The 15,000-nt window shown below is 48.4% G+C and overlaps 1 protein-coding gene and 1 pseudogene across 5 annotated transcripts in view; one reads left to right on the top strand and one right to left on the bottom strand.

Moving 5' to 3' along the window:
- Positions 1 to 14,037, top strand: part of zeb1b (zinc finger E-box binding homeobox 1b) — a 62,634-nt gene extending 48,597 nt beyond the window's left edge. For all 5 annotated transcript variants that reach the window (XM_068304375.1, XM_068304376.1, XM_068304378.1 and 2 more), the window contains 5 exons: positions 2,345 to 2,547; positions 3,212 to 3,317; positions 3,670 to 5,372; positions 9,410 to 9,587; positions 10,764 to 14,037. In XM_068304375.1, coding sequence (XP_068160476.1) covers positions 2,345 to 2,547; positions 3,212 to 3,317; positions 3,670 to 5,372; positions 9,410 to 9,587; positions 10,764 to 11,437 — 2,864 coding nt within the window. In that variant the 3' untranslated portion in view covers positions 11,438 to 14,037. The remainder of the gene's footprint in view (positions 1 to 2,344; positions 2,548 to 3,211; positions 3,318 to 3,669; positions 5,373 to 9,409; positions 9,588 to 10,763) is intronic.
- LOC137587946 (U4 spliceosomal RNA) lies at positions 5,412 to 5,495 on the bottom strand (annotated as a pseudogene).
- Positions 14,038 to 15,000: the final 963 nt, after the last annotated feature.

Raw genomic sequence — 15,000 nt, 5'->3', positions numbered from 1 at the left:
TTTCTCTCAAACATTGTTCACAAATCTGTCTAAATGTGTGATAGTGAGCACTTCTGCTTTGCTGAGACAATCCACCCCACCTCACAGGTGTGCCACGTCAAGATGCTGATCTGACATCATGGTTAGTGCACAGGTGTACCTTATTCTGCCCACAATAAAAGTCCACCCTGAAATGTGCAGGTTTGTCTCACAGCAAAATGCCACAGATGCCACAAGCATTGAGGGAGCGTGCAGTTGGCATGCTGACAGCAGGAATGTCAACCAGATCTGTTGTTCATGCATTGAATGTTCATTTCTCCATCAGAGAATATGGCTGTACATCCAACCAGCCTCACAACCGCAGACCACGTGTAACCACACCAGCCCAGGACCTCCACATCCAGCAGGTTCACCTCCAAGGTCGTCTGAGACCAGCCACTCAGACAGCTGCTGAAACAATTGGTTTGCATAACCAAACAATTTCTGCACAAACTGTCAGAAACCGTCTCAGGGAAGCTCAACTGCATGCTGGTCGTCCTCATCGGGGTCTTAACCTGACTCCAGATCGTCGCCGTAACAGACTTGAGTGGGCAAATGCTCACATTCGATGGCGTCTGGCACGTTGGAGAGGTGTTCTCTTCACGGATGAATCTGGGTTTACATTGTTCAGGGCAGATGGCACACAGCGTGTGTGGCGTCGTGTGGGTGAGTGCTTTGCTGATGTCAGTGTTGTGGATGGAGTGGCCCATGGTGGTGGTGGGGTTATGGTATGGGCAGGCGTCTGTTATGGACGAAGAACACAGGTGCATTTCATTGATGGCATTCTGAATGCACAGAGATACAGTGATGAGATCCTGAGGCCCATTGTTGTTCCATACATCCATGAACATCACCTCATGTTCCAGCAAGATGATGCATGGCCCCATGTTGAAGGATCTGTACACAATTCTTGGAAGCTGAAAATGTCCCAGTTCTTGCATGGCCAGCATACTCATCGGACACGTCACCCATTGAGCATGTTTGGGATGTGTTGACCGGCGTATACGACAGCGTGTACCAGTTCCCACTAATATCCAGTAACTTAGCACAGCCGTTGGAGAGGAGTGGACCAACATTCCACAGGACACAACTGACAATCTGATAAACTCTGTGTGAAGAAGATGTGTTGCACTGCATGAGGCAAATGGTGGTCACACCTGGTTCTGAGTCCCCGGACCCCCAATAAAGCAAAAAACAAAACATGCACATTTCAGGGTTTATTGTGGGCAGTATCAGGTACACCTGTGCACTAACCATGATGTCAGATCAGCATCTTGACGTGGCACACCTGTGAGGTGGGATGGATTGTCTCAGCAAAGCAGAAGTGCTCACTATCACACATTTAGACAGATTTGTGAACAATGTTTGAGAGCAATAGTAATATAGTGTATCTGGAATGAATTATAGATCTTTAAGTCCATCTCATGACAAATGGGAGCAAAAACAAAAGTTGCGTTTATGTTTTTGTTGAGTGTATTATGACAGCAGAGGCTGGACACCCCCCCACTAACGGCTAACGTGAAACACACCCCAGTAGTGAACACTGAACACTTTTGTTCTAAACCAGCTCTGTAGTGCTGTAGGGTATCACCCCAAACACACACACCTGTTTCCCCCCCACACGTCTGCTATGGGTCCCCCTCAGTGACTGGCCCTCAGGTAACGGTCTACCTGTTCCCCGTCTCACCTGAGGTATTACCCCCACCCCATTAACACCCTCATTACACACATCCATCGGTTAACTGCACTGGGGCAGTACAGCCAGGGGCTTTTGGCTTCACCTGCCACACAGAGGGGCAGCAACACCTGAGTCAACCTGTCAGGTATTCACATCTGGCTGATAATTGTGTGTGTGTGTGTGTGTGTGTGTGTGTGTGTGTGTGTGTGTGTGTGTGTGTGTGTGTGTGTGTGTGTGTGTGTGTGTGTGTGTTCCCACCGGAGGCCCTCACCTGCCCCACGGGGGGTTAATACATCACCTGTTAACAGAGTAATGCCTCACCTGTGTGGGAGCAGAGCACCTGAGAGCCTGTGACCCCCCCAGCCTTCACACAGACGATGGTGTGTAGACGTGTGAAGGCTGTGATCACGGGGTCAGAGGTGAAACCTGAAGCTGGTCCTGTGTGGGTCACCCGCTCACATCCAATCAGCTGTCACCATTTGGTGACCCGCTGCTGTTTGTGTGTGGGGGGGTCTCATGGTGATTGGTGAGATCGCAGCGTTACCGTGGCGTCTGGTGTGACATCAAAGTGACTCCCTGCTCACACGTGTGTTCACCCTCCCTCCACCACACGTCCTTCCATCGCTGTCCTGCTGTGTCCCCCCCCAGGGACCCCCGACTCGTTCTCCCAGCTGCTGACCTGCCCCTACTGCGCCCGGGGCTACAAGCGCTACACCTCCCTGAAGGAGCACATCCGCTACCGGCACGAGAAGCCCCCCGACAGCTTCAGCTGCCCCGAATGCAGCTTCAGCTTCGCCCACCGCGCCCAGCTGGACAGGCACATGGCGGTCCACAGGAGCACCCGGGACCAGGTAGGTGGCCCCGGGCCAGCAGGGGGGCCGTCCGTCTGTGGGGTCAGGGGCTCTGTCTCCCCCAGGGGTGAACAGTTATCTAATAAAAACACTTAAATCAGTCAGACGTGCTTCAGTGGTGAAGAATCGTCTTCAGTGTGAACGTTTATCACGACTGAGTGGAAATATTTACTGTAACTAAATCACTATTTATTCATATTTACTGTAACTAAATCACTATTTATTCATATTTACTGTAACTAAATCACTATTTATTCATATTTACTTTAACTAAATCACTATTCTGTTCATATTTAATTTAACTAAATCACTATTTATTCATATTTACTTTAACTAAATCACTATTTATTCATATTTACTTTAACTAAATCACTATTTATTCATATTTACTGTAACTAAATCACTATTTATTCATATTTACTTTAACTAAATCACTATTCTGTTCATATTTAATTTAACTAAATCACTATTTATTCATATTTACTTTAACTAAATCACTATTTATTCATATGCAGATGTTTTGCTCATTTTAATTCAGTATTTTGTGTGTTGGTCAGAGCAGCTGAACAGTCGTGAACAGTCGTGAACAGTCGTGACGATCAGTTTCTAGCAGCAGTGTGAAGGTTGTGTTTCATTCTGCCCCCCCCCACCCCCCCTCCCACAGAGGCACATCACGCCGTCGGGGGGCAATCGTAAATTCAAGTGCACTGAATGTGGAAAAGCGTTTAAATACAAGCATCACCTGAAGGAGCACCTACGCATCCACAGTGGTGAGTGGACACCCCGTCGCCATGGCAGCAGTGTGAGTGTGAGACACAGGTGTCTGCGTGTCCGTGGGGTCACTATTTATGTTTATGTGTGAAGTAACGCCTGTGTTCATGCGGTTTCACCCGGGCTGCTCTTCCTTAATGTGCCATCATGGTGTTTCCTTTGGCATTATGGGATGGCAATTAGAGAGGGGCATTTCCCACAGGCGCCATTACATAAGCATCTAAACGTCATTGAAACGCATTAGAGCTTTCCCTGCACACCGTTCATAGCCTAGCTCACTCATTTAGCCTCATTCGCTAATGGAAATGTGCCCCCCCCCCACCCGTTCTCTGTCTCTGTGGTTTCATGCAGGGGAGAAACCCTACGAGTGCTCCAACTGCAAGAAGCGCTTCTCCCACTCGGGCTCCTACAGCTCCCACATCAGCAGTAAGAAGTGCATCAGCGTGATCTCCGTCAATGGCAGGGCGCGTCTGGGGGGCAAAGCCCAGCAGCAGGGCTCGCCCCCCGCGCTGCCAACCCAGCCCTCCGCCCTCCGCACCCAGATCAGGGAGAAGCTGGAGCACCGGCCTCTGCAGGAGCAGCTGCCCCTCAACCAGATCAAGACGGAGCCCCTGGACTACGAGTACAAGCCCGCCGTGTTGCCCCCTCCAGCGGTGACCGCCACGAACGCTGGGATCTTCACTGGGGGCGCCGCGGCTCCTCTGCAGGGCACCGTGCAGGCCGTGGTTCTGCCCACGGTGGGGCTGGTGTCGCCCATCAGCATCAACCTGGCTGACCTGCAGAACGCCCTGAAGGTGGCGGTGGACGGCAGCGTCATTCGCCAGGTGCTGGGGGGCAATGCCAAGGGCAACACTCAGGTGAACACGGGGTTAACCACTGGAACGCTCCACGCCGCGCCGCAGCAGCTCATCTCAGCCATCAGCCTGCCCATCGTGGGCCAGGATGGAAATGCAAAGATCATCATAAACTACAGTCTTGACCCCACCCAGGGCCAGCTCACCCCCCAGAACCTGAAGAAGGAGCCCGAGTCAAACCCACACACCCAGGCCCCTGCTGACACCTTCAAGTCCCAGAAGCTTCCAGAAGATCTGACCACCAGGGGCTCCAGACCCAACGAGACCACAGACAGGGAGGGAAAGACCACTAGGACGTGTCTCCTGTGTGACAACTGCCCCGGGGGGCTGGAAGCCCTCAACGCCCTCAAGCACTGCAAGACCGACGGTATCAGACTGAACGGTACCGGCCTGGATAGGTCCGAGTCTGCCGTCGCCGCCCTCTTGTCCGAGGGGGGGCTCTGCAGCCAGCCCAAGAACCTCCTGTCCCTGCTCAAGGCCTACTTTGCCCTGAACACCGAACCCACCAAGGACGAGCTGGCCAAGATCTCCGATTCGGTCAGCCTGCCAACGCACGTGGTCAAGAAGTGGTTTGACAAAATGCAGGAGGGTCAGATGTCCCTGGGTGCCCCGACACCCCCCTCTGAGGAGGAGGACTCCTGTGAGGCCAACACTGTGACTTCTCTAGTCCCTGGGAAGGAGGCAGGCGTCACGAGCCCGTCTATGACTCACAATAGCCCCCCAGAAGGCACCCCGGGTGAGATCAACGGCCCCGTCGGCTCGCCCACCCCCCCTTCACCACTAAACCTGATGGGGAGTGGGGGTGTCCCAGGCCAGCCTACCCAGAACACTGAAGGACCCCTGGACCTGTCGCTGCCCAAGCCAGCCAGAGAGGAAGTGGAGTCAGTGTCGGCTAAAGGCCGTGTTTGCCCCGCCCCTATCTCTCGCTTGACCAATCCAGAGGAACCCCTGAACTTAACCTGCACCAGGAAAGAGGTTTTGCCACTCTCAGCCATGGGCAGCAGCCCTATTGCCCTGTACGCCAGCCAAACCAGTGCCAAGCCCCTCGACATCGTGACCACAATGCATTGCCTGAGGGCGCTCGCCAACAACAGCAACCAGACCATCCTGATCCCCCAGCTGGCCTACACCTACACCACTACAGCCTCCAACCCCACAGGGGGCGACGTGCAAGAGACCCTCCACCTCAACGGCGTCAAGGTGCGCAGCCACGCCCACCTCCATGTGTCTGAGCCAATAGTGTGTCAAGTTTCAAGTTTCAACTAGCAATAATCGCACCTCGGATAAACCTCATAGGCTACGATGCTGCCACTGGGCAAAGCTGTTCACACATTATTGGCTCAAAGTGTAGAGTATGACCCCCCCCCCCCCACAGTGTGTTATTATTCTTAACCTGGTTTGATTGACTAATTCAGTAAAGCTAAGTGGCTAATCCGTTAGCCATTTTGAAAAGCAACTGGTTTGGAACCAATCAATCAATCAATCAATCAATCTTTATTTATATAGCGGTTAATCACATCAACAGACATTTCAAAGCACTTTAACAGACAGAAACCCAACTGAACCCTCCAGAGCATCAGAGACAGTGGAGGGAAAAACTCCCTCATTGAGGAAGAAACTCCGGGCAGGACCCAGACTCTTTTGGTTGGGTGGAAAAGAAATAAAGGAAGATCAGGACAGGGTCAGAGAGAGAGAGTCAGAGAGTGTCAGATGGTCCAGATAGAGTCAGTGTCTCTATGGTTATAGTCAGACCATTGGGGTTGTTGTCTTCATACGTGTTCCCATCAGGTAGTTGGTAAATTCAAGGAACAATTACAGCTGGATGACTGTATGGTGGAAGGAGGAAGAAAGGCAGCAGGACCCCAGACGATGATTAGGTTAGGGGTGATACTGGTGGGATGGGGGGAGCAGGTCTATAGCAGATGGTCCACAGCAGATGGTCCACAGCAGATGATTAGGTTAGGGGTGATACTGGTGGGATGGGGGGAACAGGTCCATAGCGGATGGGTGGATGAGGGGTGAACCTGAGAAAACCTGTGAGGACATAGAGCACAGAGACTCCAGGGAAGAAGTTGAGTTAGTACGGTGTGATTGGAGACTTGGAGAGTGAGATCAGAGAGGAGGAGGAGTAACAGGGATGGTTGGAGAGAAGGGGGGGGGGGAGAGGAACTCAGTGAGTCTGGATGTTGAGTCTCCAGCAGAGTAGGTCTATATGAAAATAAACGTAGTAACATAAGTTGCCTTAATTGTAAAATTTATGAAAAAGAAAAGTTTTAAGTCTAGTCTTAAATAGTGAGAGGATATCTGCCCCCCGAACTGAGGGAGGGAGGTGGTTCCACAATAGAGGGGCTTGATAGCAAAAGGCTCTAGCCCCCGTCCTACTTTTATAAATTCTAGGAACCACTAGTAGGCCAGTATGTTGAGAGCGTAATGCTCTAGATGGATTATAAGGAACTAAAGTTCCTTCAGGTAGGTCGGTGCCACCAAGGGCTTTGGAAGTAAGGAGGAGTATTTTAACATCTATCCTAGCTTCAGAGGAAGCCAGTGCAGAGAAGCAACACAGGAGAAATATGGTCCCTGGCACTGGTCCTGGTCAGAACCTGGTCTCTGGTACTGGTCCTGGTCAGAGCCTGGTCTCTGGTACTGGTCCTGGTCAGAGCCTGGTCTCTGGTACTGGTCCTGGTCAGAACCTGGTCTCTGGTACTGGTCCTGGTCAGAACCTGGTCTCTGGTACTGGTCCTGGTCAGAACCTGGTCTCTGGTACTGGTCCTGGTCAGAACACGGACAGCAGAATTCTGAATTAGTTGAAGAGTCTTCAGCGACTTTTTGGGGCAGTCTGAAAAAAGTGCGTTACAGTAATCTAGTCTGGAAGTGATGAAAGCGTGGATTAATTTCTCTGCATCACTCCGTTTTAAAATATGCCTGATTTTAACAATGTTTGAGATGGAAAAAGGCCGTTCTAGAAACCTGCTTAATGTGTGTGTTAAACCAGAGATCCTGATCAAAGATGACACCTAGGTTCCTCGCAGTGGTTTTGGCCTCAAACGTGATGCCATCCAAGGTTATTACATCACTGGGCACTACATCCCCAACAGTTTTTGGGCCGAGCACAACAACCTCAGTTTTATCAGAATTGAGATGCAAAAAGTTATTGGTCATCCAATCTTTAATCCCTTTGATACACGCCTGTAATTTACACAACTGGCTGACTTCGTCAGGTTTAATCCAGAGATATAATTGCGTATCATCGGCATAACAATGGAAGTTGATGGAGTGTTTCCTTATCAAATTACCCAGAGGAAGCATGTACAAGATAAACAGTATTGGACCAAGAACCGAGCCTTGAGGAACTCCATAACTAACTGTAGTTGACTGAGAGGAGTTGTTATTAACGTGAACAAACTGGGAACGGTCAGTTAAATAGGACTTAAACCACATCAGTTCTGATCCCTTAATACCAATTGTTTGGTCCAGTTGTGCCAGAATAATATTGTGGTCAATTGTGTCAAACGCCGCACTGAGGTCCAAGAGAACCAGTATAGAAACAAGTCCTCTGTCTGAAGCGGTTAGAAGGTCGTTGCTAACCTTGACAAGTGCTGTTTCCGTACTATGATGTTCCCTGAAACCTGACTGGAAATTCTCGAATAAACTGTTGGATTTAAGGAAATCACAAAACTGATTAGCGACTATTTTCTCCAAGATCTTAGATAAAACCGGGAGATTTGAGATGGGTCGATAATTATTTAGAACAGTAGGGTCCAGGTTAGGTTTTTTGAGAAGTGGCTTAATTACAGCTACTTTAAAGGACCGTGGTACATATCCAGTAGATAAAGACATGTTAATTACATTAAGGAAGTGGTTGCTAAGTAAAGGTAGGGCTTCTTTGATGAGTTTAGTTGGAATTAGATCTAACAGACAGGAGGAGGGTTTAGCTGAGGAGATTATTTTAATCAGCTGACTGATCTGTATTGGAGAAAAGACCTCCATAGAACCAAAGGGTTCAGGAGTCAGCTGTGTGTTTTCTAAGTGACCTAAAGAAGGACAAGAGTTTGAGGACAGGACGCCATTAATTTTGTCTCTGATGAGCAGGATCTTATTATTGAAGAAATTCATAAAATCACTGCTGTGGAGACTTGATGGAATACTAGTCTCAAATGCACTGTGGTTCTTTGTCAGTCTGGATACAGTACTGAACAAGAATCTGTGATTGTTTCTATTGTCCTCGATTAATGATGAATAATAGGCTGCTCTAGCGGAACGAAGTGCCTTCCTGTATTTATGTAAACCATCATGCCACGCAGTGCGGTATTCTTCTAATTTAGTAGAACGCCATTTCCTCTCAAGTTGTCGGGATTCTTGCTTTAATTGGTGGGTATGAGAATTAAACCAGGGAGCTCGCATCCCCTGTTTTATAGTCTTATTTTTTAGTGGAGCAATTAAATCTAAGGTTTTTCGCAGAGAGTCTGAAGTAACATCAACAAACTCATCAATTTGAGATAGACTAACATTAACTGAGTTCAGAAAATGACCCGCTGTGTAGTTCAGTAGTGGGATTAGATTAAGCATACTTGGGATTTCTTCCCTGAATTTAGAAATAGTATGATCTGATAAGTTTCTAGTACAAACGTTTTTTGCAGGAAGGGAATTACACAAGCACAGCAGTATTTCTTTTTTAAAGAGACCAGTCAGACCCCCCCATCAGATCATTGTAATCAATTACAATGATCCTATAGGTAATCAATTAGTCATATAGAGAAACGTCCGGGTTCAGTTCTTTGTAGAACTGATCTGGTTCGGCAGACGTCTAATGGGCGGGTAATGATGGATGTAGATGCCTCCGGGGGGGCGGTTGTCCTGGGCTGTCACCAAGGCGACGTGATGCTGCTCTTTGCTGCAGCCCCTCTATTGATCGGCAGGAATCTGTTTAAACAGTACACCCCCTCACTGATCGATCGCTGTTGTTTTCTACTGGTGTTAAGTGGATTGGCTCTGAGCTCACTAGTGAAACGAGCTCCAAGTATCTGTCTTGTGTTCATTGCTTCATCTCCTCCCTCATTGCACCAGAGGATGATGTTCACCAGCCCAGGACCAGGAACCTCTGTAGGTGTGAGACTGTCCACCACAACCTGAGACATGACACAGTCATTCCTGTAGTGCACACGTGACACACGTTTATTATTCACTTTCCCTTTCCTGAGTCCTTGTGTGTTAAACGAGTGGTTTGTCCCGTCGTCCAGGAGGAGCAGCAGGACGGGGGGTCGGAGGGCGTGTCCCTGGAGGAGCAGAACGACTCGGACTCGGGCCCCCCGAGGAAGAAGATGAAGAAGACGGAGGGCGGCGTGTACGCGTGTGACCTGTGTGACAAGATGTTCCAGAAGAGCAGCTCACTGCTGAGACACAAATACGAGCACACAGGTAAACACACAGCAGCCAATCAGAGCCCACGGCCAATCAGAGCCCACGGCCAATCAGAGCCCACGGCCAATCAGAGCCCACGGCCAATCAGAGCCCACGGCCAATCAGAGCCCACCCAATGTAATGAAACACAACATCAGTCACTGATGCATCCTGGGAAAGATGAGTCAGGTCCACAGCAAAAGGGGGTTTTGAGCTCCAGCATGGAGGGGGGCTCCGTTCCAGCAGGTCTTACTCAACTCCCTCAGAAGAGGTCTGAGGAACGCTTCCCACCCCCCCTCACTGCCAGCTTCTCATGTGAAGCTCAGAGTGTTGCAAGAGGCTCTGGTAGTGATTTGGACCCCCCCACACACGACGTCTCCCTGTTCCAGGGGCAGGTCAGCGCTCTGAGGTTTGGTTTGTTGCTCTGATACCACAGCTCTGGTCCAGATGATCTCATCCTGGTGGAACCAGCAGGTCCTGGATCAGGTTCCCCCCAGAGTCTCCTGGTCTGTGTTGTTCTGTGTGGACGTGTTCTCCTAGATACGTGTTCTCCTTGGATACGTGTTCTCCTCGGATACGTGTTCTCCTCGGATACGTGTTCTCCTCAGATACGTGTTCTCCTTGGATACGTGTTCTCCTCGGATACGTGTTCTCCTCGGATACGTGTTCTCCTCAGATACGTGTTCTCCTCACATACGTGTTCTCCTCGGATACGTGTTCTCCTCGGATACGTGTTCTCCTCGGATACGTGTTCTCCTTAGATACGTGTTCTCCTTAGATACGTGTTCTCCTTAGATACGTGTTCTCCTTAGATACGTGTTCTCCTTAGATACGTGTTCTCCTTAGATACGTGTTCTCCTTAGATACGTGTTCTCCTCGGATACGTGTTCTCCTCGGATACGTGTTCTCCTCGGATACGTGTTCTCCTTAGATACGTGTTCTCCTTAGATACGTGTTCTCCTTAGATACGTGTTCTCCTTAGATACGTGTTCTCCTCGGATACGTGTTCTCCTCGGATACGTGTTCTCCTCGGATACGTGTTCTCCTCGGATACGTGTTCTCCTCGGATACAGATGATACACGTGGGGCTCCACCTTTCACACAACACACGCTGTGATTGGCTGAAGTGTTTCTGTGTTTTCCTCCCACGCGTGACGTTTTGCTCCGAGTCACGTTGGTGTCCTGTCTCCCCAGGGAAGAGGCCTCACGAGTGTGGCGTGTGCAGCAAGGCGTTCAAACACAAGCACCACCTGATCGAGCACACGCGGCTGCACTCGGGGGAGAAGCCCTACCAGTGTGATAAGTGTGGGAAGCGCTTCTCACACTCGGGCTCCTACTCGCAGCACATGAACCACCGCTACTCCTACTGCAAGAAGGAGGCGCAGCACCCGGGGGGGGGCCGGGACAGCCCCGAGGAGGACGGAGAGGCCCCCGAGGAGACGGAGGCCCTCGGCCAGCCCCACAACCGGCTCCTGGGGCCCTCCCCCCTGGATTCAGACGAGCGGGGGAGCAGCGCCCGGGAGGAGGAGGAGAGCGAGGAGGAGGAGGAGGAGGAGGAGGAGGGCGTGGTGGACATGGAGGACATTCAGGTGGTGCAGATAGGTGATGAAGGAGGAGAGGAGGAGGAGGAGGAAGAAGTGAGTCATGAGGGGGGGGTAGAGGAGGTATTGGTGGAGGGGGGAGGAGAGGAGGGGAAGACAGGTGTAGAGATGAAGGAGGAGGAGGAGGAGGAGGCTGACACCAGGCAGGAGGAGCTGATGGTCCAGGAGGAGGAGGAGGAGGAGATGAAGGCCGAGGAGAGAGGAGCGTCTGACGACTACAGGCAGGAGGAAGGAGGTCCGGAGACCAGGATCCAGACGCCTCCGTGAGACACAATCAGACTCCTCCTCTTCCTCGGCGGGGGGAGAGGGGGCGCTGTCAGGTCGGTGACAGGTGGTTTCAGTTCACTACTGTGTAGAAATCCAGGTGTGCCTGAAAATACTAGTGAGTTCACCATGGGAGGACACGTCCTCACTGGTGAGTCCGCTGGTGAAGAGGAAGAGGAGGACGTCCTGAAGATGAAGATGCATTACAGACTTTGAAGCTGGAGCCGACGCGTTTTAGATGTTTGTTACTAAAACACTTGGGTCATTTCTTTTATCAGTGTTACTAATGTTTTCACCCTTCCTTTAACCTTCAGACGTGGACAGGTGGAGATATTTCTATACCTTTTTATTGCCAATGAACAAAAAAGTCAGTATTTTATTAAGTTGAAGGAGAATCTTGTGCACTACACGCGGCTTGGTTTACGTACGGACGAACACTTGTGTTGTCCACCCTTCAGTATTACCGCACTAGATGTACCGCCATCACGCTAGCAGGAGTTAGCACAGTGTTTCTGATGTTAGTCATTGGATTGTGAGCCTTAAGAAGAAACTGATGACGAGTCTGTTCACACATTTAGTTTTGTTATTGTCACAAATCAGTGTTTTTAACCAGAGGACATTTTTGGGGAAACATGAAGACACAAATATATTTTTTCTTGGTGAAAGAAAGTGAGAAATTGACAATTTGAAACCACTCTCATTTGTGTAAGTTAAGCATACAGCCTTTAGCTGCTTAGCTTAACTTAGCTTAGCTTAGCTTAGCATGAAGATGGGAACAAAGGGGGAACTGGAGCTGAAGTTGTGTGTTCAGGAGGTGAAGGTCGAGGTCAGACACGCCAACACGACGGGTCTGTTACCCCACATCACCTGACGGGGCAGAAAGTAGTGCCCCAGCGTTTGGAAGCCAAGCAGCTTCCCTTCTGACGTTCACACCAGTCAGACGAACGTACGACGAGATGAAGAAGTGTTACGACAGAAAAACTCACCCCCCCACCGCGGTAGTGAAATTAGTGAAATTCTTCACGCGATGGGACGACCCCCCCTCCGTCTATTATCTCACTTCCATCATTTCCATTTAACTCCTCGAGCGCTGACTGGCTTTTCTCTGGACCGTCAGTCAGGGGGAACCGGCCCCCGTGAGCTCACAACTGATCCAATGTTCAAACGGCTCTAAAGCCCCTGAAGGGGGCCAGCCAGTAATGGAACGCACCCCAGACTGTGTCCCGTCAGTCTGCTGTGTTGTGGATCTTACTTCCTGTCAGGTTAGCCATCCCCCGAGTGTCCATGCTGAACGAAGCTAACGAAGCTAACGACCTCCAGCAGACAGGTGGGAGTGGTTTCAGCCCTAACATCCAAATCTCAGCAAGAAACCAAATAAGGACATTTCCCCAAAATGTTGAACTATTGTTTTAGTGTTAGAGCAGATAGGAGGTGGATGTAGGATCGTGTCTGTACCCCCCCGTCCCTCCCCCTACTCAAAGCCATATGCAAAAAATCCAACTAAAACTGCAGAAACATGCATATCAAAGTGCCATTGAGTGATGCTGTTGAAGCTAACGGCTATAATCAGGTCTACCGGGTCCCAGATCAACCAACACGCCGGAACACTGTTGACTTGGGCTCGCACCACGTGAGAGGATCACATGTTCACAGACGACAGAGTTTAGATACGTTGCTTTTATTCTAATCTGAGCGGTTTAAATAACTACGATGCACATGTTTTCTATCGGATGATGAAGTCTGATTTTTAATTGTTAACTGTCCTGCCTTTTCAGACCGTATTCAGTGCACTTGTTAAACTCACCATAAAATGCTCAGATGTCTCTTCAGGTAACAAAATGTTGTCAAAGATGAGCCCCAGGAGTTTAATTCAACCGTTTTTACCTGTCAGTATTACTATTTTTTGTCTCTTATGTTATATGTTCTTTTTCAGAGTGTGTGTTTTCAGAGATGGCAGTGTTAACCCCACCCAAAGGAGATGGGAACGTCTGTGTAGTCATAGAGAACTTTTATATTTATGTTTCTTATTTTTTATATTTCTTTATGGTTATTTATTACACTATGTAGTGTACAATACTGTAGTTTGTATTAATACGATAATATATTTTAGTATGGAAAAAAAGATTCAAAGGTAAGTAACCACAAGCCCAGAGAAATGAGACTCCAGCAAAGAACCAGAAGGTTTTTCCAGTTTTTCTGTGGGACGAAAGAAGCTGCAAGGATGACAATTGGAACCTGTGACCTCTCTGCATCCATTCTCATGTTAGTTTAGTTTTCTTTCCCCCCACTAATACGAAGCTACTGAACTTTTGAAAACTAATCGTATGTCTATTAGCATGAGTGTGTGCTGTTTTATTGAAGGATTGTCCTTAACCACACAGACTGTCCTCTTATGCCAAGCCAAAATAATATTGAAGTATGTTGTTATGTTTTTATTTGTGCCAATTTGTTACTTTATATGTCACAATGTCATTACCCTGCCCACTTTTATATGCCCCGCCCATTTAACACCCTAATCTTTTTTATAGTGATTGTTTCGTTTGCTTTTTTTGTTATTTTTTTATGACTCCCCATCTCACAATAAAATACATCGATTACATGTTTCTGGGTTTGTTATCATGTCGTTTGTGAGAGATTCAGAAGCACAACAACAATAACTGAAAAATACAACATGTTTATACATATTAATGCAAATAAAATAGTAAAAATAAAGTTCCCATTTGCCGCTGGGTGAGATTAGACACCCGTTGGTTTGAGTCCTGGAAACCAGAAGAAGACCTTCAGAGTTCAGTTGTGGTGTGGTTACACAAAAACACAAAAATATAGCTTTCATTTTTAGGAAAAAGCTTGTTGAAAACTTCATCTCCCATGAAAATGATTGAGGGAGCACTTCAGAAATGTAAAAAGACAGGGAACAAGTTCTGAAAAGTAATTTATGTTTAACTTCGCTCCAAAAGCACATTCAAACAAAAGAAAATCCTGCCTTCTGTAGCCCAGAAATGATTTGTGAAGCTTTGCAGCAAAAAGTTTGCAAAATTTTCATAAAGAACTGAAGAAAAGGAAACTAAGAAAAAAGAACTTGTGATGTAATGATGTCTCTACTGGTCCAAAGATCTGACCAGACCAGCACCTTTGGCTTGGAGACCACAACCAAGACCTCACACTACACCTTTACAGCTGCCCAACAACTTGTGATTTTCCCTTGATTTATTAATATTGCTTATAAATATTATTTCACTCTCAGGCATTTTTCTTTGTCACTAACGCCCCACCGCGACCTGCGTTTGCGGATTAAGCGGTTTAGAAGATGAATGAATGAATGACTAACGCCCCATGAGGCCCAGACCAAACAGGTTTTTAGTGGATTCACTTCTCTGGCTGAAATCAGCACCATTGAATAGAATCATACATTATTCCTGAAATATTGAAGAACTTTATATCTCACAATTGTTTAACGCAGTGGTCCCCGGCCCACCGGTACCGGTCCGTGGGCCATTTGGTACCGGGCCGCTCAGAAAGAGAAAATAAGTTACATTACTTTCATTCATTTCATTTATTTCTGTCTG

The sequence above is a fragment of the Antennarius striatus genome, chromosome 20 (genome assembly GCF_040054535.1).
Source record: "Antennarius striatus isolate MH-2024 chromosome 20, ASM4005453v1, whole genome shotgun sequence".
NCBI lineage: Eukaryota > Metazoa > Chordata > Actinopteri > Lophiiformes > Antennariidae > Antennarius > Antennarius striatus.
This window is presented reverse-complemented; position numbering and strand designations above follow the sequence as displayed.